At 36.9% G+C, this 20,421-nt stretch overlaps 3 protein-coding genes across 4 annotated transcripts; 1 reads left to right on the plus strand and 2 right to left on the minus strand.

Annotated features, from left to right (window-relative positions):
• The first annotated feature begins 269 nt into the window (after positions 1-269).
• LOC140974447 (ARF guanine-nucleotide exchange factor GNOM-like) lies at positions 270-6,287 on the plus strand. Of its 2 annotated transcripts, none has more exons than XM_073437905.1 (3): positions 270-493; positions 929-1,797; positions 2,392-6,287. In XM_073437905.1, the coding sequence occupies exons 2-3, from the start codon at positions 1,072-1,074 to the stop codon at positions 6,034-6,036; spliced, it is 4,371 nt and encodes a 1,456-aa protein (XP_073294006.1). In that variant the 5' UTR covers positions 270-493; positions 929-1,071; the 3' UTR covers positions 6,037-6,287. The 2 variants fall into 2 exon arrangements, with proteins under 2 accessions (XP_073294006.1, XP_073294005.1); XM_073437904.1 differs by having other exon boundaries at positions 271-493; positions 985-1,797.
• A 1,699-nt stretch (positions 6,288-7,986) lies between these two features.
• LOC140974448 (SPX domain-containing protein 4) lies at positions 7,987-10,631 on the minus strand. Its single transcript, XM_073437906.1, has 3 exons — positions 10,241-10,631; positions 8,824-8,989; positions 7,987-8,713 (listed from the first exon to the last, which is right to left on the minus strand). Exons 1-3 carry the CDS (start codon positions 10,511-10,513, stop codon positions 8,241-8,243), a joined length of 912 nt encoding a protein of 303 aa, XP_073294007.1. The 5' UTR covers positions 10,514-10,631; the 3' UTR covers positions 7,987-8,240.
• A 691-nt stretch (positions 10,632-11,322) lies between these two features.
• LOC140974449 (cystathionine gamma-synthase 1, chloroplastic-like) lies at positions 11,323-15,794 on the minus strand. The gene is made up of 11 exons (XM_073437907.1): positions 15,259-15,794; positions 14,820-14,923; positions 14,099-14,172; positions 13,827-13,995; positions 13,427-13,486; positions 13,127-13,330; positions 12,944-13,030; positions 12,646-12,753; positions 12,069-12,164; positions 11,846-11,964; positions 11,323-11,650 (listed from the first exon to the last, which is right to left on the minus strand). Exons 1-11 carry the CDS (start codon positions 15,704-15,706, stop codon positions 11,527-11,529), a joined length of 1,593 nt encoding a protein of 530 aa, XP_073294008.1. The 5' UTR covers positions 15,707-15,794; the 3' UTR covers positions 11,323-11,526.
• Positions 15,795-20,421: the final 4,627 nt, after the last annotated feature.

Genomic DNA, 20,421 nt, shown 5'->3' on the forward strand with positions numbered 1-20,421 from the left:
AACAAAACAAGCACAAAATCAATTTAAAAAATAATAATAAAATCTCACAGAATCGATCAAAAAATAGTTTATGTTACATCACAGATTCAGAAGACCATAGAAACGATCTCTCTTACTCCTCAGCTGAGACAAAGCTTTGAACTTTTAATATATAGTCCAAGATTTTATTCGATCATCACCCAACTCACAAGGTTAATCAATCAAAGAAAACACATTAATGATGGAGTGTGTCAAATATTCTTTATTCTTCAAACTGTACTTCATTTTCAACGCACATAAAACGTAATCAACATTGATTAGCGAAACTATAAACGTGTTTGCAAGTGCTAACGACTAAGAGATTATTTTGACCAACATAAATTTTCGAATTACCAAAACTGTCCCCCTCTGTGACCGCAGGCAGTGGCAGCGATGGAGAATTGGAGATGACTTCCTGCGGAGGAAGAAAACCAAACACCCATTAAACTCCTCGCTTTGATCTTCAATCGATCTGGTACTAGTCTCTTCATTTCTTTTTTTATCTGTTCCTACAATTCGGATGATGAATCATTCGTCTGTAAGCTCACGGTTGTTAAATCGTATTGCATTTCGCTTTGTGGATTTGTGATGCTATAGATCTTGCTGTGAGTTCATTTGAATGCTGGATTTAGGTTCCAATTGGTGTAGATCTGCCACTCCATGCTATACACATCTTGTCTCTATTTTGTTTTCTTTTCGTTGTAGAAATGCAGTCATGTGTGATTGAATTTCATTTTCAACTTTTGTTTTTGTCTCTTGCTAGCTGATTTCATGGGGTTCTTTCATATTTCATATACCGGCTCATTAACACAGAGTCGTTATTGTACTTGTTACATCATCCATTCAGTAGAATGATATCAAACTAGTTTTGCTGTATCAATCTTAAATGGAGTTTAACCTGCTTTTATAGGTATACCTGCCATATCTCATTGTATTTCAATCTTACTGATCTCTCTGTAAAATCAGGCAGGGAATTCTTTAGCCTGACTTTCAGGCTCTCTTTATGTGCGCATTACGCAGAAGTTTCTGAGAGTTTGAATAAGCAGGATCAGTATGAATTGTCTTAATCGGCAGCAGGAAGTTGATGTGTTGGTTGAGAAACTAAACGGTTTTTCCAATCCTTCTGGTGGTACCTTAGCATGTATGTTGAATTCAGAAATTGGTGCCGTTTTGGCTGTGATGAGGAGAAATGTGAGATGGGGTGTTCATTATGCTGCTGATGAGGAGCAGATTGAGCATTCTCTCATTATATCTTTTAAGGAACTCAGAAAAAAGATCTTTTCTTGGCAAAACCAGTGGCATCGTGTTGATCCAGTTCTGTACCTTCAGCCGTTTTTGGATGTCATCAAATCAGATGAAACTGGTGCACCAATTACTGGTGTCGCATTATCATCTGTTTACAAAATCTTAAATTTAGATATAATTGATTCGAAAACTGGTAATATAGATAATGCTTTACATCCAATTGTTGATGCTGTGACAAGCTGCCGTTTTGAGGTGACTGATCCTGCTTCTGAGGAAGTTGCACTGATGAAGATTCTTCAAGTTCTTTTGGCATGCATGAAAACTAAAGCATCAGTTAGCTTGAACAACAATCATGTATGTGGGATTGTGACTACTTGCTTTCGGATAGTTCATCAGGCAAGTTCTAAAAGTGAACTACTGCAAAGGATATCTCGTCATACGATGCATGAACTCATCAGGTGTATTTTTTTACACCTTCCTTCTATAGATGGAAATTGTCACAGATTGGCGCCTGGAAGCCAATCTCACACAGAGGTAACAAAGGAGTTCTTCTCATTTTATTAGACATCCTTTTATCAGATTTACATCTGCGGGATGTGTCTGCCACTCTGATAAATATTGGTCCCAAGTCAAATTTATATTTTGTTAATTGTATCATAAATTGGAATATGCTGCTCTTCGATATTAGATATGAAGAGAGATCTTGGATAGATTAAACTATGCAATAGAATATAATTTTTTTCTTGGACACCTGATACCCGTATAGGTGCAGGAATATTGGCTTTCAAAGGTAGTGTTAGCAGTTAAAATCAAAGTATTTTTCAAAGTTGTGTGAGCCTCTTCATGTTTGATTAAAACTTTTACTTTCCTAAAGATTATTATTTAAGACTCTCAACTATCGTCTGTAAGATTCGGATGATTAATTCAACTCTGTACATGGTTGAGCGGTCTTAGTACACCGATTCTGGATCCTGTATTCTTTTAAATTTGTGACCGTGGCCCACTTTCTTATTCCTCCATTCACTTGTGAAAGTGTTACTGCGGTGCTGCTCCATTTTGTAATTCCTTGAAAAGTGTGATCTCGGTCCACTTTCTTATTTCTCCATTCGTTTGCGATTCTACTTGCAGGATGCTGTGTTTGCACATACTCAGTCTCTGCAGGGTAATAAACATGTCAATGGTTACCATAGAACCGAATCAGGCAATGAGCCTCTTGCAGTTTCTTCAGATGTTCCAATGGATACAGTAGCAGCGCAAACGAATGATAAAACAACAGAGATTGTTCATGAAAAAATTAGCTCCATGAGTTCTGATTCTTCTATGACAGATCCTTATGGGATTCCGGCAATGGTTGAAATATTCCATTTCTTGTGCTCTCTTTTAAATGTGATGGAGATTATTGATATTGGTCCCAGATCAAATCCTATAGCATATGATGAAGATGTTCCTCTGTTTGCTCTAGGTTTGATTAATTCCGCTATAGAGTTAGGTGGGGCTTCTTTTGGAAACCATCCTAAACTATTGATGTTGATACAGGAGGAATTACTATACAACCTGATGCATTTTGGTTTGTCAATGAGTCCACTAATTCTTTCCACAGTATGTAGCATTGTTCTGAATCTTTATCATCATCTTAGAACCAAGTTAAGACTACAGCTTGCAGAATTTATTTCTGGTGTGTTGTTGAGAATTTCACAAAGCAAGTATGGAGCTTCTTACCAACAACAGGAGGTTGCTATGGAGGCTCTTGTTGACTTTTGCAGGCAACCTATGTTTGTCACTGAATTGTATGTCAACTATGATTGTGACATATCCTGCAGCAACGTGTTCGAAGACCTTGCCAACCTGTTATCAAAGAGCGCCTTTCCAGTGAACAGCCCTTTATCTTCAATGAACACCCTTGCGCTAGATGGTCTGATTGCCTTGGTTCAGGGTATGGCTGAAAGAATAGGTCATGATTCATCAGGTTTTGGGGAAGCCTCCCCCTCCCTAGAACTTAACGACTATGAGCCATTTTGGACAGCTAAATGTAATGACTATGTTCGACCTCATCACTGGGTTCCATTTGTACATAACATGAAGCACATAAAGAGGAAGTTATTGATTGGCGTTGATCACTTCAACAGGGATCCCAAAAAAGGCCTGGAATATCTTCAAGAATTACATTTGTTGCCTAGCAAACTAGACCCGATCAGTGTAGCATATTTCTTCAGATATACAGCTGGATTGGATAAAAATCTTATTGGGGATTTTCTGGGGAGTCATGATGAATTTTGCATACAAGTGCTGCATGAATTCGCAAGGACATTTGAATTTCGGGACATGAATTTGGACACTGCTTTGCGCATTTTCTTGGAAGCTTTCAGATTACCTGGTGAGTCTCAGAAGATACAGAGAGTGCTAGAAGCATTTTCCGAGAGCTATTTTGAGCAATCACCCCATATTTTGGTCAACAAAGATGCTGCTCTCCTGTTGTCATATTCTTTGATAATGCTTAATACGGATCAACACAATGTACAGGTCAAGAAGAAGATGAGTGAAGATGATTTTATTCGCAACAACCGGAAAATCAATGGGGGAGATGATCTTCCTCGAGATTTTTTATCTGATCTTTATCACTCTATCTGTGAAAACGAAATCCGTATGTTTCCAGATCAAGGAGGTGTTGCAGTTTTCACAAGAAGTCATTGGATTGGCTTAATACACAAAGCAAAGCATGCAGCACCTTTTATTTTCTGTGATCCTGGATCCTACCTTGACTATGACATGTTTGCTATTTTGTCTGGCCCATCAGTTGCTGCTATATCTGTGGTATTTGATCATGCAGAGCAAGAAGGTGTTTTGCAGTCATGTATCAGTGGATTTTTGGCCATTGCTAAACTTTCTGCCTCTTACAGTTTTGGTAAAATATTGGATGATTTGGTTGTATCCCTTTGCAAATTTACAACCTTGTTGAATCCCTTGTTTAATGAAAAATCAATTCTTAGTTTTGGAAATGATATAAAAGCTAGGATGGCAACTGTGGGAGTTTTTACCATTGGTAACTGTTACGGTGACCATATTCGCTCAGGCTGGAGAAACATGTTAGATTGCATTTTGAGTCTGCAGAAGATGGGCCTTCTTCCCGCTCGTCTTGCCAGGGATGTGGCTGATGATTTGGAGGCTTATCCTGATAATGATCACGTGAAACCTTCAGAATCACCTGCTTCTCAGGTGCCAGCAACTATTCCTTCCAGAAAATCATCTGGCATTATGGGCCGGTTTAGCCTACTCCTATCTCTTGATGCAGAAGAACCTGCACCCCAGCCCTCGGAAGAACAGCTTGCTGCTCGTCAGGTTGCCCTCCAGACTGTGAAAAATTGTCACATTGATAATATTTTTGCTGAGAGTAAGTTCTTGCAAGCAGATTCTCTATCCCAGCTTGTCCGCGCCCTTGTTGTGGCAGCAGGACGTCCTCTCAAAGGTAATAGCTCATTGGAAGATGAAGTCACAGCTGTTTTTTGTCTGGATTTGCTGATTTCAATCACTCTAAACAACCGGGACAGAATCATGCTTCTATGGCAAAATGTGTACGATCACATTTCCAATGTTGTTCAGTCATCTGTAATGCCTGGTACTCTTGTAGAGAAGGCTGTCTTTGGGCTCCTTCGTATCTGCCAGCGATTGCTTCCTTACAAAGAAAACCTCACTGATGAGCTTCTCAAGTCTCTGCAACTAGTGTTGAAACTTGATGCCCGGGTTGCTGATGCTTACTGTGAACAAATCACACAGGAAGTGACGCATCTCGTGAAAGCAAATGCTATGCAGATAAGATCTCATATGGGCTGGCGGACAATCATATCTTTACTTTCCATCACTGCTCGGCATCCAGAAGCATCCGAAGCTGGGTTTGAGACCCTATCATATGTCATGTCTGAGGGGGCTCACTTGTTGCCTACAAATTACGTGCTTTGCTTGAATGCTGCCAGGCAGTTTGCTGAGTCTCGCGTAGGTCAAGTTGATCGCTCAGTGAGATCTTTAGACCTGATGGCTGGTTCAGTTGTTTGTCTGGTAAGATGGTTTAACCACACCAAGGAAGCTGTGAACGAGGAGACGGCTATAAAGATATCTCAGGATATACTCGAAATGTGGATGAGGCTTGTTCGGGGGCTGAGAAAATTATGTTTGGATCCGAGAGAAGAGGTCAGGAATCATGCTATTTTACTGTTACAAAGATGCTTGGCCTCAGATGGTATCTGTTTAACGACTGATCTATGGCTAGAATGTTTTGATCCAGTGATCTTCACGTTGCTTGATGAACTACTGGAAACGGCCCAACAAAGTTCTCCGAAGGACTATAGAAGCATAGAAGGATCGATTATTCTTTCGCTCAAGGTCTTAGCCAAAGCATTTCTACAGTCCCTGCGAGATATCTCGCAGTCAACATCATTCTGCCAACTCTGGTTGAAGGTTCTTAGCTGCATGGAAAGACACATGAAGCTGCGATTCAGAGGAAAACGAAGCGAGAAAATTCACGAATTAGTTCCCGAGCTTCTCAAGAACGTACTCCTAGTCATGAAGACAAGTGGGATTCTTGTGCCGAGCGATCCTGTCGGGGGAGACAGCTTTTGGCAACTTACTTGGCTGCACGTTAAAAATATCACCCCAGATATGCAATCTGAAGTTTTCCACAGAGAAGAAATGGAAAAGTTGCAAGAAAAACAACCCAAAGGTGGGTGCAGTCCTTTCCCCGATGGAAACGTAGTCGTTTCACCTAATGAAACCACAGCCTGAGGATAGTTATTTTTCCATCCAAAGGTATAAGGCTTTCTGTTGAAGGAGGGCCTAAGTTTCCTGCGTCTCTCTCTTTTTTGGCTTCAATTACAGCATTGCTACTGATATAGGATTTTATAGCCTTTGCACAATATCATTTGTATAATTACACTTTTCAAGTGTTGAGTATAGCATAGCATCGTAGTTGAGAGTTGATTAACTCCATGATTATATTTTCCAAAGCATAATTATTATCGTCCATAATTTTTTTTCTTGTTTTCATTTACTGCTTTCCGTGAACAATGTGCAAATTTCGTGACGATTATAATGTCCATGGTTGCAACTATATCTTTTGTGAAACATTAATATTACCTGTGAGTTAAAAATTGAGTTATAAAATGTATTTAAAATGATAAAATTATCTTTATTGTATTTTTGAATCAAATAAAAAGTAATTATATTTTTGTCATTTCAAATATATTTAATACTTCATGATACATATGATATTTTTATTAGAGATGGAATTTTGGCCGATACAAGCGAAGTCCTTTTGGGAAATTATTTTACTCATGAATAAAATTATTAGAACGGACCTCTCGTGAGTGAGACTGTTGGGGTCCTCTCTACAGAATACATAATCGTCAGACCTTAGATTGGATTTTCATTTTCTCTCAGTTTAATGGGGAACGGCTACGATGAATGAGACGGTTACGAGCGCCAATACGATGAGATGTGTTTGACTTGTTGCTGCTATTATTGTCTCCATACATGCGCCGGAACTTCTAAATCATCCGGGACGAGGACAGTATATGGACTCTATATTCCCACTGTACAGGTACCTTAAGAAATTCTTTTTCCTTCACTAATTTATACCAAGAGTTCAACATACCTAACGTTAATACAGTTTGTTTGAGTACATTTTTCTGCACATGCTCATTAATTAATAAATTGCCAAAATATTTGATTATGTGCTTTTGATGAATGGAATAGGTGGTGCTGCTTATTACCTTCTGTCCCCTCAACATTATATACCGTTCGAGTCATTTCTTTCTCGTTGGAAGTGCATGGCACTGCATCCTTGCACCAGTCTATAAGTACACATGCAGATAAAAGATCAGAAATTACATGTAAAAAAAGAAATAATTACTTTATCATGATCTCAGATGAGGACCGTTTTGGAGAATCTTGGCTTCTTCAAGCTCTAGTTTTACCACGATATATAACACGTAATGGGATATTGTTATCGATTAGGGTCTTTTGCAAAGAAGCTCCAAGAACCAATGGTTGGGAGACGAGCTTTTGGTGTCAAACAAGGCTGTGTACTTCGTTGCTATAGTGAGTCTCAGTAATATTACATTATTTCATGTTTTTTATAGTCTGTAAAAGAAAACTTACCGTAACGAGTGCTTTTGCAGGTTGTGAACATCCTCCTGAGACTGGTGTGGATGCAGTTAGTTCTCGAAATCCAAGAAGCACCATTTCTGCACAGGAAATCCTCCTCAGATTTTTTTAAAGAATTTTTTGTTTATTTATATGTCCAAAACACTGGATGATTCTTTTCTACTTTAGCATCTAAAGTGTTTGTGTCAACAGAGTGCAGATATAGATAAACAGTTTGCAAACTGATTGAGTTCAATTTTCAATAATTACAATACAAAATTTAATAATAATTTCATTTTCTACTAAAAAAGTGTGAATTTGATTATGTTATTGAAATAGTTCAAAGCATACGTGTATACTTTGCATTTTGAAGCTTGAAATAGGTTCACTTTCCGATTATCATTTTATACAACTCTGGTTCTGATAAGCTTTTGATTTCGATTTCGAGTTTAGAACCAAAATCGAAGAACGATCTCGATTTTGGAGAGACAAATCAAGTTTTGGTTTACTGTTTGAAGTTCGATCATAATTACATAGCTCATGAGATATCATCGATTTAGTGACTTGATCAAAGAGTAAGAAATTAAAACGAAAGAAATCAGCTTATGAAACTAAATAATAAGCAATCTGAACACTACAAAGCACCTTCCCAAAACATCAATTACACCAAAAGAAAACAGTACAAGACTTGTATCACTCGATACAACAAAAACTGTAATTGAGACGTAGACAACGAATTGCATTCAGTTGACAGATTATTACATAAGCTTTATTGTGTCACTCAGCTGCAAGAAAAGTAATGTTACATTTAGACAAAGTACCAACAAAATTCACAAGGTTCGTGATCATTTAGGGGAACCAACGTCTTTATTTTCGTCTTCCCCATCATGTAAGGTTACGAAAGATTCACAAGGCGAGTTCTCTGCCGTTACGTCACCCATACTACCATGATCCTGGTTTCCGAATAGATATGACAATGACAGAGGATTATAGGTTGAGCTCTCCTTTTTAAGCCCCTGCAGCGCTCTCCTAGCGGCACAGATGCTTCGAGATATATCTACCATTTCTTCCCCGAGTGGCGATGTTTCCAAACGAGGATTTGAAATATCACCTGGCATCAGTTCTTGTGCTATGACGGTGGATTCAACAACCTCGGCTTCCAGTGGGAACAGGACCTCAAGATTTTCCTCACATTCGCGTACTAATCTTGTCAGAGGTTCTGTCGTGAAGAAGGGCTGATGAACAGCAAGCTGAGTGAAAGGCAGACTCAACAATTCCCCAGTTCTTTTATCGTATTTCTTCAAGATTTTAATTAAACCTGACGTGCAAGACATTTCCATGGAAGTAACTATACCTCAGGTACTAGGAACAAAAGGTCTTGAAACCCGATAATAAGGAAAAAACGAAAACAAGAATGGGCTCCTTTACCTGCAAGATTAAGGGAGCTGTAGTTCTTGAGAAGAACCATTTCTCCATGAATAGCAACAAAATCCCTGCGTATCTCCATCATCTCCTCACCAAACTCGGTCTCTATGGGAAAGACTCCATCTCTACTTTCCTTCTCTTTTACTCGCTCAATAATTTCCTTAAGTGCCTGAGAAAACAGCATCAGAAGACAATCACACGCTTCAATGTATCATTCTGGTAGGAATTCGGACCACAAACCTTGAATTTTTTGAAGAATTGTGCAGAATTCCAAGTTTCAGCCTTAATTGCAAGTTTATGAATTTCATCATTCACGAGTGTAAGCCCAATGAAGTTAAACAAGTCCGTAAATTTGAAAAGACAATCTGAGAGTTCTAAACCGATTCATTTCCTTAAACAAGCAGCAGATCTATACATATAGTACAAAACACCACACAACTTTCAAGCAATTGTGCATGTCACCATGATGCTGCTTTCATTCGATTCTGACAATTTTCAATGGTCATTACCAATTCCCACATTGTATCAACGAATTCTCATATTCTATCAGAATGGTACACATGGCCATCTGATGCACTCGCAAAAGTTCCTTGACAAATTAGCTAACTGTGAGTCTCTCTCTGGTCTAATTCGAGTCGAAATATAATCGCATTTACAAAAAAGTGAATAAAAGCCTCTCCAATTGGCGCGAAACAAATTTCAAGATAACATTTCTCTTTCCATTGATATAATATATATTCTCAAAAGCATACCACTCAGATAGATTAAACAAATCCAATGAAATTGGAATATACCATATAGATTCTTTTAAACCATTCAATTTCATAGATATTAATATACACTCACCAATGCAACATCTTCAACATTTTACAAGCGAAAAATCTTGATTTTTCGCATCAAATCTAAATAGATCTCACCCCATCTTCATCTTCCATTTTCAACTAGCTTTTTCTTTTTGTTTTCCAATTCAAGAACCTAAGACGGCATTTCTCATACCATTTGATGTTGGGAATTAAAAGTTCTTGGTACGAAAAGTTCGACGATTTCTATGTTGATAAGCAAGATAGAGCCATCTGAGTTTCAGAATCAGAGAAACGATGTCTGAATATGTGAAAAGGGATAACTTTTTTTTATCCACCATAAGTTTTCTATTTTGATTTCACCGCGATATTCACAGGCCGTGATCAATTTCATAATAAATTGTATCAAACTGGATCAGATTCAAGCATACAAAGTAAAAATACTTCACTAATGGAATAGGGGCAGCACAGAGTTTTTCCCACAAACATAAACTTCCCGACTTTATTCTCAATCAAAAAAAATTCCTTGCAACACGTATTTGTGAACAGTCTAAAATAAATGTTAAAAATTAGAACGCAACCACGAAGATCAAATACAGAACTGAATCAAAAACAAAAACCTGGAATCTGATGATGAAATCCTCCTCCTTATCGACGTAGAAATCGTTGAACTTTTCGAGTTCCTCGTTGAGAATCCCAACAAACCATTCCTGAAGCTTCGGCAGCGGCGGAGCCTCAGCCGCCCCATCAGGTCCAGGGGGCGGGAGAGTCACGGCGGCGGGTTCCGGAATATTCTTGAGGAGCTTCTTCAACAACTTGTAGCATAGGTACTTGTCCCTCCATTCCGGTAGGGTTTCTTCCAAATGAATCCTAAATTCTTTCCCGAATTCCATAGGTTTTCGACAAATCCGACGTTCGATTGTCAAACGCAGAACCAGTCATTGATGCCGATTCCTTTGTTGCAGTGATAATATTATCCTGTCGAATATTTTTATGTATAATCGTTGAAAATAAATTCCATAAAACTGAATTATTTGGTGTAATATTTGGATATTAAATTTTGAATCATAAGGTAGAATAAATCTTTAAATTACAAGAAAAAAAGAGTGGAAAAGAAAAAATAATTTGTGCCACGTTGGCAAATTTTTTTGTAATATTTTATATATTTGAATCTTTTTATATAACAAATTTTTTGTATATATTGTTTGGAATTATTTTTTCAGGTGTTCGCTTTATGAATTTTTTTCTTAGAGATAATCGGATTAGTTTGTGTGTTACATCAGAAATATTTTTCTTCAATTATAATATCATTATATCATCTAAATCACTCACATTGTTTTGAAAATTGACATATATATTAATAATCCAATAATTAACATTTAACCATCATAATATCATAGTTGTAATAAACATTGAATATGTCAAATTAGACTCAAGAGCTAATATTTGATTTTAAAAATTATTGTATCAAAATTAAATTTTCAAAACTTAATATTACAAACCTAAAATTGAACAACTTAGTGAAAAAAATTATTTTCCTTCCAAATAATTTTTGTAATGAAGAATGCAACTCGATACCTTTTCTCCATACGAAATTATTGAATACAAAACTTTTGATTGGGTGAGCATGAATTTTTACGAGCAGATGATATGGGTGCATGAAATAAACGGGGAAAAATATATAATTGGATCAAAGTGATGGTAGAGATAGAGTGATAGCACACCAACCACTTTACCAGATTTTTGAACTACCATTTTGAAACCTCTGATCTTGCTTGAGGCATTAACTCGGCCACGTTTCTTGATCACAACATTATTAAACAAATACCAATGATTCAGATTATTACACTGACGTGCTAAAAAAACAGAAAAGAAAAAACAATTAAACAGCGGGTCAGATGCGCCCTTATATGGTCTCCAGGGCCTGAAGAATGTCAGCCTTCAAGTCTTCAAAATCTTCAACTCCAAAACTGAAGCGAACCAAGTTGTCCAAGATGCCATACTTGGCCCTCTCGGACCGTGGAAGATCCCTGGGATCCATTAAATTCATAGTGTTATCGTAACCTCGTTGGTAATTTGAATTGTGCATACAAGTTTTCATCACAAATACACGCACTGATGAATAATCTTGTATTATAAAACTATGAAGTCATGGTTGCAAAAGCGAATGATTCCAAGGATTTATCATTCTTCAAGCTAAGTTGTAAAATGTTTTAAAAACGCACCAGTAAGACATTATAGCAGGTTGATCAACGATGCTTTCACAGCCTCCAAAGGATGGGGCTATGTATGGGATTTTCAGAGTGTCAACAAATTTTGCAGTGCTGTGCAGGTCTCCATCAACCTAACCCATAGCACAACGATGAATCATCACAGGAACTGTTCATCCATAAACATATATTGACTTCTAAAGAGCGACAGCTTGCTGTGGTTTGTAAAATTACTCACCTCAAAACTAACGACACCACCGAAACCAGTCATTTGTTTCTTAGCAAGCTGATGTTCTGGATGACTAACCAAGCCTGGATAATAGACACGACTAACCTGCAATTCATTTTTTGTTATCACTCGTTCTGTGCAGGTGTACACAAAACAGTAGTAAACAATGCAAAGAAGATGGTGGATATTCCCTCAGAAACATGCCCTAACAGTCCGTTAATTTGGGAATCCAGCTCAAAATCTACTTGGTCCAAAGAATATGAATCATTGATGATAATCGTTCAACATAAATCTAATCTAAGTATGTAAATAATCAACTAGATCATGATAAAGATATCATGCCCTAACAACCTAGCCAGAGACACAAGAAAACAAGGATTAAATAGTCGCTTAGTCAAACTAATACGATAGAGTGCTTATAGTGAATATGACCTCTGCTGCTCTGCTATAAGGGAAATCAGACTGAAAGAAACCATTAGTAAAAAGAACAGCAGCAAATAGGAATACTAAGATTCCTACTCTGAGTGACAAAAAAAGTTTATATGAGATTCTTCAGGCGTCGAACTGATTTATTTCGCATCAATACCTTAGGATGTGCCTCTAAAATCTCGGCCATCTTCTGTGCTGTTGAGTTCTGTTGCCGTACACGAAGATGCAGCGTCTTCATGCCTCTGATGATCAGGTATGCAGCATTCTGAAGAAAAGGGGCACAATAGACTTTGCTTAATTATAATAAAAGATGAGGCTGCAAAAGGCCAGAAGTGCTCAATCTTACAGTAACCATGCTCAATGCTTCAAGATTTATTAGCACAGAAAACAGTAAATGAAAAAATGCAAGAAAATTACATTGACTAAGACAAAATTATTGAGCAAACAAAACTCACAGGATTGAGAACACCCCCCAGAATATGATGCAAGTTGCGAGCAGCTGAAATCAACTTCTCAGGACCACTAAGGGACCCAGCAAGAACCTACAAGCAAATAAAACAATTTAACATCAAATGTGTAACTTTAAAAATGTTAATGATATCAATAAGTATCAAATTGCAATGTCAGAGTAAACATACATCATTATGACCCCCGATAAATTTTGTTGCAGAGTGTAAAACAATATCAGCACCAAGAGCCAGTGCCTTCTGGTTAAGGGGTGTAGCAAACGTCCCATCTATGCACACCAAGGCTCCTTTCTCGTGGCAAAGCTTCGAAACCATCTCAACATCAACACATCTCAAAAATGGATTGGTCGGAGACTCAGTAAAAAAGAGAGACACCTGCATGAAGGTAATATAGTCTCTTTTCAGTACGTCTTCTAAGAAGAAAACACAATGAGCGCATAAAAGTAGAAGACAAGATATACTGATACTAACATTGTTATTCTCCAAAGCAGATTTCAGACCTCCAATATCTGCAGGATCAATCACTGTGGCCTGCATTTCATTAGCATAAAAAACGTCAGATCTCTTAGGCCCCTATGAGAGCCAAAATATTTATTGTGCCTTGCACACAAAAATGATAATAGTCAAAATACTAACCTAATTTACCACATGTTTCCTCTTTTTTTCCTTTCTTTTTATCTCAACATAATCAATAATTTGCTTATGCTAGCATATAATGGTCATAAACTTACAACATTTTGTTCCCGAATTTGATGAGTAAGAATGCCTTGCTCCAATTTTTTTTAGTAAAGTAAAAGTTAAACTCAAAGTTGCCCACATTATTTCCCATTAAAAGTAAAAATAATTACATGAATGAGCTAGATAGACATACAGTGATTCCCATTTTGGGAAGAATAGTCTCAATGAATATTCGAGTCTTCCTATAACAGTCAGTGGTCGTCACCAAATGCCCTCCAGCAGGAATCAGTGCCATCAACAGGACGGTGCTAGCACACATTCCAGATGCCATCAGAAGGGTTGATTCAGCTCCTTCCAGTGCACTGTTACAATTTTTTTATAGACAAAATGCAGTTGATGTGATCCACCAGACAATCGTGTCCAATTGAATGCTAGAAGAGAATTAAACAGGAGAATCGATTTCACCTTATCTTTTCCTCAGCAACAATAGTAGTGTAATTTCCATATCGTCCATATTCAAAACTTGCACGTCTTTTTTCCTGCAAACCAAACGTAGACAGCCTAATTTTGTCAAATCCATCTCAATCTATACGGTCAAATTTTGGTACACTTCAGGTTTTTTGGAAATGTTTCACTATAGGAAATATTTGATTGGGGGATGGATTTTAAATGATATTCATCTCGGGTGTTTTTGAGATCCACCATAATTACTATTAAATTGTTTAACTTCATGTAGAGTACATTTGAAATTTACTTGAGTTTTGTTAATGCAAACAAACCGAGCAAATTGAAATCATGGATTTGAAACTCATCATTTCAAATATATAAATCCAAGCAGACCTAAGGGTAAAATGGCACAACTTTCCTTAGGTATATGCTATGAATAAAAGGCACAGGCAAATTATTTCTAATCCTGTACAAAAAACTAAATCAGACAATGAAATTTAGAGCAAGCCGGTCTCATTTTATTCTAACTCTTAGCAGAGCTGGTCCATTTATTATCCTTTCAAACTAATTCAATACATTTAGGGTAGACTTCGAGACGTAATATTAGTTCTGTGGTCGACTAATCACAATCATCATAATAATTGACCTTAGGTGGGTCAACAATTTTCAAAAGCAAGTCCTTTCAATGAGCTGACAAATCAGATACTTAGGTCAATCTCCAGAAAATAATTGAACATACCTTGAAATCAATGAGATCAGCTGTTTTCTTGAAGAAATAGGCAGATGTATTAACTACTGGGGTAGTAATTGCATCAGTAACAATAGCACGACCCAATCTTTCACCTGGACAAATTAATGTAAACATAAAAATAGAGTACAATCCACTTCGATAAACAAAATCGATTCAACGAAATCCATCTAGGATTCGGACGTTCAACAAATAAGGCAAGAGACTTCTTACAATGCCATGTAGACTTTTCCTCAATAATCTAATATACCGAAAATTTCTTATAAATGATTAGGCATCGATAAAAACTGCTTTTCTTCCAAAATTGTTTCACAATAATCAAGAAAACAAGAATATGCAAGAAGAAACACACAAATGAGATTTCATGACGGATAAATTAAGAAAAGAAAACAGAAAATCCAAGAATATTTTAAAATAATTAAAAATATACCGGCATGAATCGCGACGCTGCCATCGGAATTCAAAAAGGAAGCGTATTTGAAAGGAGGCGAAACCTCAAACTGTACATTTTCCCGATCAAAAGCGGTATTTTCAGCCACAACCACCTCATCAACGCCGGTCTCAACCGGTACGGCGGCGGCATCGACAGCCTTAGCCGCCGGATTGGGGATCGACGCGCCTTGGTTGTTCGACCACGAAGCCGCCACGACCTGCGCCACACCAATGTTGCTGCAGTTCCGTCGCGCCTTGTTGCTCAGCTGCCTCACAAAATTTGGTGGGAACTTAAAAATCATCGAGGAGAGACCGTAGGCCGACACCGCGCCGTGGAGCATCGGAGGCTTGATCTTCCTGGCGGACGTCCCATCCGTCCGCGAGAAATCGGGATCTGACCGGCACTCGAAGGCCGGAAACGCCATTGCGCAGCTGGAAACGGCCATTAGGTCTAGAAATGAAAGGTTAGGGGATATTTGGAAGAGGAAACTCCAATCTCGCCCTCCTCTTTGTGAAAAAAGTAGCGATTACAGGGTTTCATTCGGGTTGCTGCGGTTGTATATAAAACAACAATAANAAAAAAGTAAAAATCTCAAACTCTCAAAATTATCACACTACACACTTTATAATATTTTTCTCTCAACTCAATTGTGATTTTCTTCACAAATGAGAGATCTATTTATAGAAAATTTTTACAAATAATCCAAAAATAAAATACATCATTACCTACATCATCACACACTAATTTTCAATATTCAACACCTAATTTTACCTAATTTTCAACATTCAACATTCACATTTTCAACACAAATATTTAACACATTTTTAAATAATTTTTCAACACTCCCCCTTGTGATGATGATCATAATGATTGTATACATTACGTGTTTTTATACTGCCTCGTTAAAAACCTTACTAGGAAAAACCCATTGGGATAAAAACCATAGTAAGGGAAAAAGAGTGCAGTCACGTAAACTCCCCCTCATGTTGACACGAACAATTCTTCACAAATTTCGTAGATTGCGCATCCCAATATTATATATGTGCTTTCTGAATATTGTCGTAGGAAGTGCCTTTGTGAAGAGATCTGATGAGTTTTCACTTGATTGAATGTGACGAACATCAATACATTTATTCTTCTCAAGCTCCTTGGTGAATGCGAAGAACTTAGGAGGAATATGTTTAGTTCTGTCGCTTTTTATGTATCCTTCTTTCATTTGAGCAACACATGCAGCATTATCTTCATATAGTATCACAGGCTTCTCGTCGAATGATAATCCGCATGAGATTTGGATATGTTGAGTCATTGATTTTAACCACACACATTCACGGCTTGCTTCATGTAGTGCAATAATCTCGGCATGATTTGATGAAGTTGTTACAAGTGTTTGTTTCTGTGAACGCCAAGAAATTGCAGTGCCTCCACGAGTAAATACATATCCAGTTTGAGAACGTGCTTTGTGTGGATCAGATAAGTATCCAGCATCGGCATAACCAATTATACTTGGATTAGCATCTTTTGAATACAAAAGTCCCAAGTCTGTCGTTCCTCGTAGATAACGGAATATATGTTTAATTCCGTTCCAATGTCTCTTTGTTGGATATGTGCTAAATCTTGCCAATAAATTTACGGCAAAAGATATATCAGGCCTTGTACAATTTGTAAGATACATAAGGGCACCGATAGCACTTAGATATGGTACTTCTGGACCAAGAATATCTTCATCATCTTCACATGGACGGAATGGATCCTTTTCTATGTTTAATGATCTAACAACCATTGGAGTACTTAAAGGATTTGATTTGTCCATATTAAAACGTTTAAGGATCTTTTCTGTATAATTTGTCTGGTGAACAAATATTCCACATTCTTTTTGTTCAATTTGTAAACCCAGACAATACTTGGTTTTTCCAAGATCCTTCATTTCAAATTCTTCTTTCAAGTATGACACAACTTCTTGAATTTCCTTATTTGTTCCAATGATGTTTAAATCATCAACATATACAGCAATAATTACGCATCCGGATGTTGTTTTCTTAATGAAAACACAAGGGCATATTGAATTATTTACATATCCCTTTTTCATCAAGTGATCACTTAGCCTATTATACCACATTCTGCCGGATTGCTTCAACCCATATAATGATCTTAGTAATTTCACAGAATAACATTCTCTGGGTTTTGAACTTTGTGCTTCAGGCATCTTAAATCCTTCAGGGATTTTCATATATATATTACTATCAAGTGATCCATATAAGTAGGCTGTAACAACATCCATAAGACGCATTTCTAAATTTTCAGATACTGCCAAGCTAATCAAATACCGAAACGTAATTGCATCCATCACAGGAGAATACGTTTCTTCATAATCAATTCCAGGCCTTTGAGAAAAACCTTGTGCAACAAGTCGAGCTTTATATCTTACTATTTCATTTTTCTCATTTCGCTTTCGAATAAAAACCCATTTGTATCCAACAGGTTTTACACCTTCAGGTGTAAGGACTATAGGTCCAAAAACATTACGTTTATTTAGCGAATCCAATTCAACCTGGATGGCATCTTTCCATTTTATCCAATCCTGCCGATTTTTACATTCACCAAAAGATTTTGGTTCATGATCTTCATTATCATTTATGATGTCGATTGCCACATTATAAGAAAATATATCATCAATTTCTTCTATATCTTTTCGGTTCCATATTTTTCCAGTATTAATATAATTGATAGAGATTTCATGATTCTCGTCGGTTTGTGGTTCTGACAGAACATTTTCATCATCATGTGTTTCTTCAGAAACAACATTCTCTATTTTGAGATCATCATATGTTTCTTCAGGAACATCATTCTCTATTTCGTGATCATTGTGTTTCTCTATGAATTTTCTTTTTCGAGGATTTTTATCCTTGGAACCGACTGACCTTCCACGCTTCAGGCGTTTTACGACATCACGACTTTGTTCATTTTGTTTCTTTGGAATTTCAATTCGAGCAGGAGCATTTACAGCATGTATATATGATTTAGTTACCCTTTTTGCATCTGTAAATACATCTGGTATTTGATTTGCTATTCTTTGCAAGTGCACAATTCGCTGTACATCATTTTCACATTGTTGTGTTCTTGGATCCAGATGTAACAATGATGATACATACCATGTAATTTCCTTTTCGGTATGTTTCTTGTCTCCCCCTAACATCAGGAAGATTTCCTCATTAAAATGACAATCAACAAAACGTGCTGTGAACACGTCGCCTGTCTGAGGTTCAAGATATCGAATGATTGATGGACTATCATAACCGATATAAATTCCAATCTTTCTTTGAGGTCCCATTTTCTTTCGTTGCGGTGGTGCAATAGGCATATACACCATACATCCAAAAATTCTCAGATGAGAAATGTCTGGTTCTTTACCAAATGTAAGCTGCAATGGGGAGTATTTATGATATGCACTTGATCTGATGCGAATTAATGAAGCAGCATGTAAAATTGCATGTCCACATATAGAAATAGGAAGCTTTATTTTCATAATCATTGGTCAAGCAATCATTTGCAGACGTTTAATCAATAATTCAGTCAATCCATTCTGTGTATGTACATGAGCAACAAGATGCTCAACAATGATTCCCATAGACATACAATAATCATTGAAAGTTTGGGAAGTAAATTCACCAGCATTATCAAGTCTAATTTTCTTGATTGTACAATCGGGAAATTGATTCCTCAATTTTATTATTTGAGCAAGTAATCTTGCAAATGCAACATTTCGAGTTGACAATAAACATACATGTGACCATCTGCTGGAGGCATCAATCAATACCATAAAGTATCTGAATGGTCCACATGGTAGATGAATTGGTCCACGAATATCACCCTGAATACGTTCAATAAACATTGGTGATTCAGTTTGGATTTTGACTGGTGATGGTCTTATAGTAAGTTTTCCAAGAGAACATGTTTTACATTGAAACTTATTATTCTGAAAGATCTTCTGGTCTTTCAATGGATGACCATGTGTATTTTCTATAATTCTTCGCATCATTGTTGAACCAGGATGTCCTAATCGATCATGCCAATTGGTTAATATTGAAGAATTATCAATTACCATGTTTGATTCAATGGGACGTATATGTGTATAATGCAATCCAGTAGGGAGCATTGGTAGTTTTTCAATCACATATTTCTTTCCTGATTTATATGTGGTAAGACACATATATTTCTCATTCCCTTCATTCATTGTTTGAGTATCATACCCATGGGAATATATATCATTAAAACTCAACAAATTTCTTTTCGATTGTGGTGAATACAAAGCATCATTGATAAAAAATTTTGTACCATTAGGTAACAAAAATTGTGCTTTACCACATCCTTTAATCAAGTCTACAGGACCTGATATTGTATTCACCATTGTTTTTGTTGGTTTTAGTTCCAAGAAATATCTTTTATCTCGGAGAATAGTGTGCATTGTACCACTATCAGGTATGAAAATTTCAGCTTGGTTCATAGCATTTTCCATATTTGAACTTCAAAAAAATATTCAATGAAATAAAATTACTGACAATAAAATACAATACAATAAAACACACTATAAAACATTATCATACGAGTACATGAAAAAATAAAATATTTTACATATTTATTCCACCAGCAAATTGATCATTATCTGAGAAATCAATCAGAAAATCTCCAGCATCAAAATGAGTTGAACCACTCAAAGGTTCACTGTGTTCAGTAAAGTTTGTCTCCTTTTCTTTCCCATTTATTGATTCTTTATAAAGTTTACAAAGGTGCTTAGGGGCTCGACAAATACGGGACCAATGTCCTGGAGTACCACATCTGAAACAAGAACTTTCAAATCTTTTTGAGTGTTTCTCATTAATACTCATATTTTCTTGATGCCTTTTCGGTGGATGGTTTGGGACGCTCTTTTGAGATGAGTTATAGAAATAACTATCTCGATTATTTTCAAAACCACGGCCGCGTCCACGACTACGACCACGACCACGTCCACGTCCACGTCCACGTCCACGACCTCGATTTTTTCCTCGACCAAAATCTTGTCTATAACTTTGATTTTGGTTTCCATGTTTAATTCATTTTTGCTTACGACATTTACTACAGGAAATACCGTTGAACCAGTGGGTCGTGCCTGATGATTTCTCA

The sequence above is a fragment of the Primulina huaijiensis genome, chromosome 3, assembly GCF_012295235.1.
Source record: "Primulina huaijiensis isolate GDHJ02 chromosome 3, ASM1229523v2, whole genome shotgun sequence".
NCBI lineage: Eukaryota > Viridiplantae > Streptophyta > Magnoliopsida > Lamiales > Gesneriaceae > Primulina > Primulina huaijiensis.

What these genes read in the sequence shown, in the direction of transcription:
- LOC140974447 (XM_073437905.1), top strand. Translation starts at nt 1,072, where the DNA reads ATGAATTGTCTTAATCGGCAGCAGGAAGTTGATGTGTTGGTTGAGAAA. An exon ending in GAAGCCAATCTCACACAGAG is followed by an intron (nt 1,798 to 2,391) that starts GTAACAAAGGAG and finishes TTCTACTTGCAG; the next exon opens with GATGCTGTGTTTGCACATAC.
- LOC140974448 (XM_073437906.1), bottom strand. Translation starts at nt 10,513, where the DNA reads ATGGAATTCGGGAAAGAATTTAGGATTCATTTGGAAGAAACCCTACCG. An exon ending in ATTTCATCATCAGATTCCAG is followed by an intron (nt 8,990 to 10,240) that starts GTTTTTGTTTTT and finishes CTGTTTTCTCAG; the next exon opens with GCACTTAAGGAAATTATTGA. An exon ending in CAGCTCCCTTAATCTTGCAG is followed by an intron (nt 8,714 to 8,823) that starts GTAAAGGAGCCC and finishes CTTGCACGTCAG; the next exon opens with GTTTAATTAAAATCTTGAAG.
- LOC140974449 (XM_073437907.1), bottom strand. Translation starts at nt 15,706, where the DNA reads ATGGCCGTTTCCAGCTGCGCAATGGCGTTTCCGGCCTTCGAGTGCCGG. An exon ending in CAGCGTCGCGATTCATGCCG is followed by an intron (nt 14,924 to 15,258) that starts GTATATTTTTAA and finishes TAATTTGTCCAG; the next exon opens with GTGAAAGATTGGGTCGTGCT. An exon ending in CTGATCTCATTGATTTCAAG is followed by an intron (nt 14,173 to 14,819) that starts GTATGTTCAATT and finishes TTTGGTTTGCAG; the next exon opens with GAAAAAAGACGTGCAAGTTT.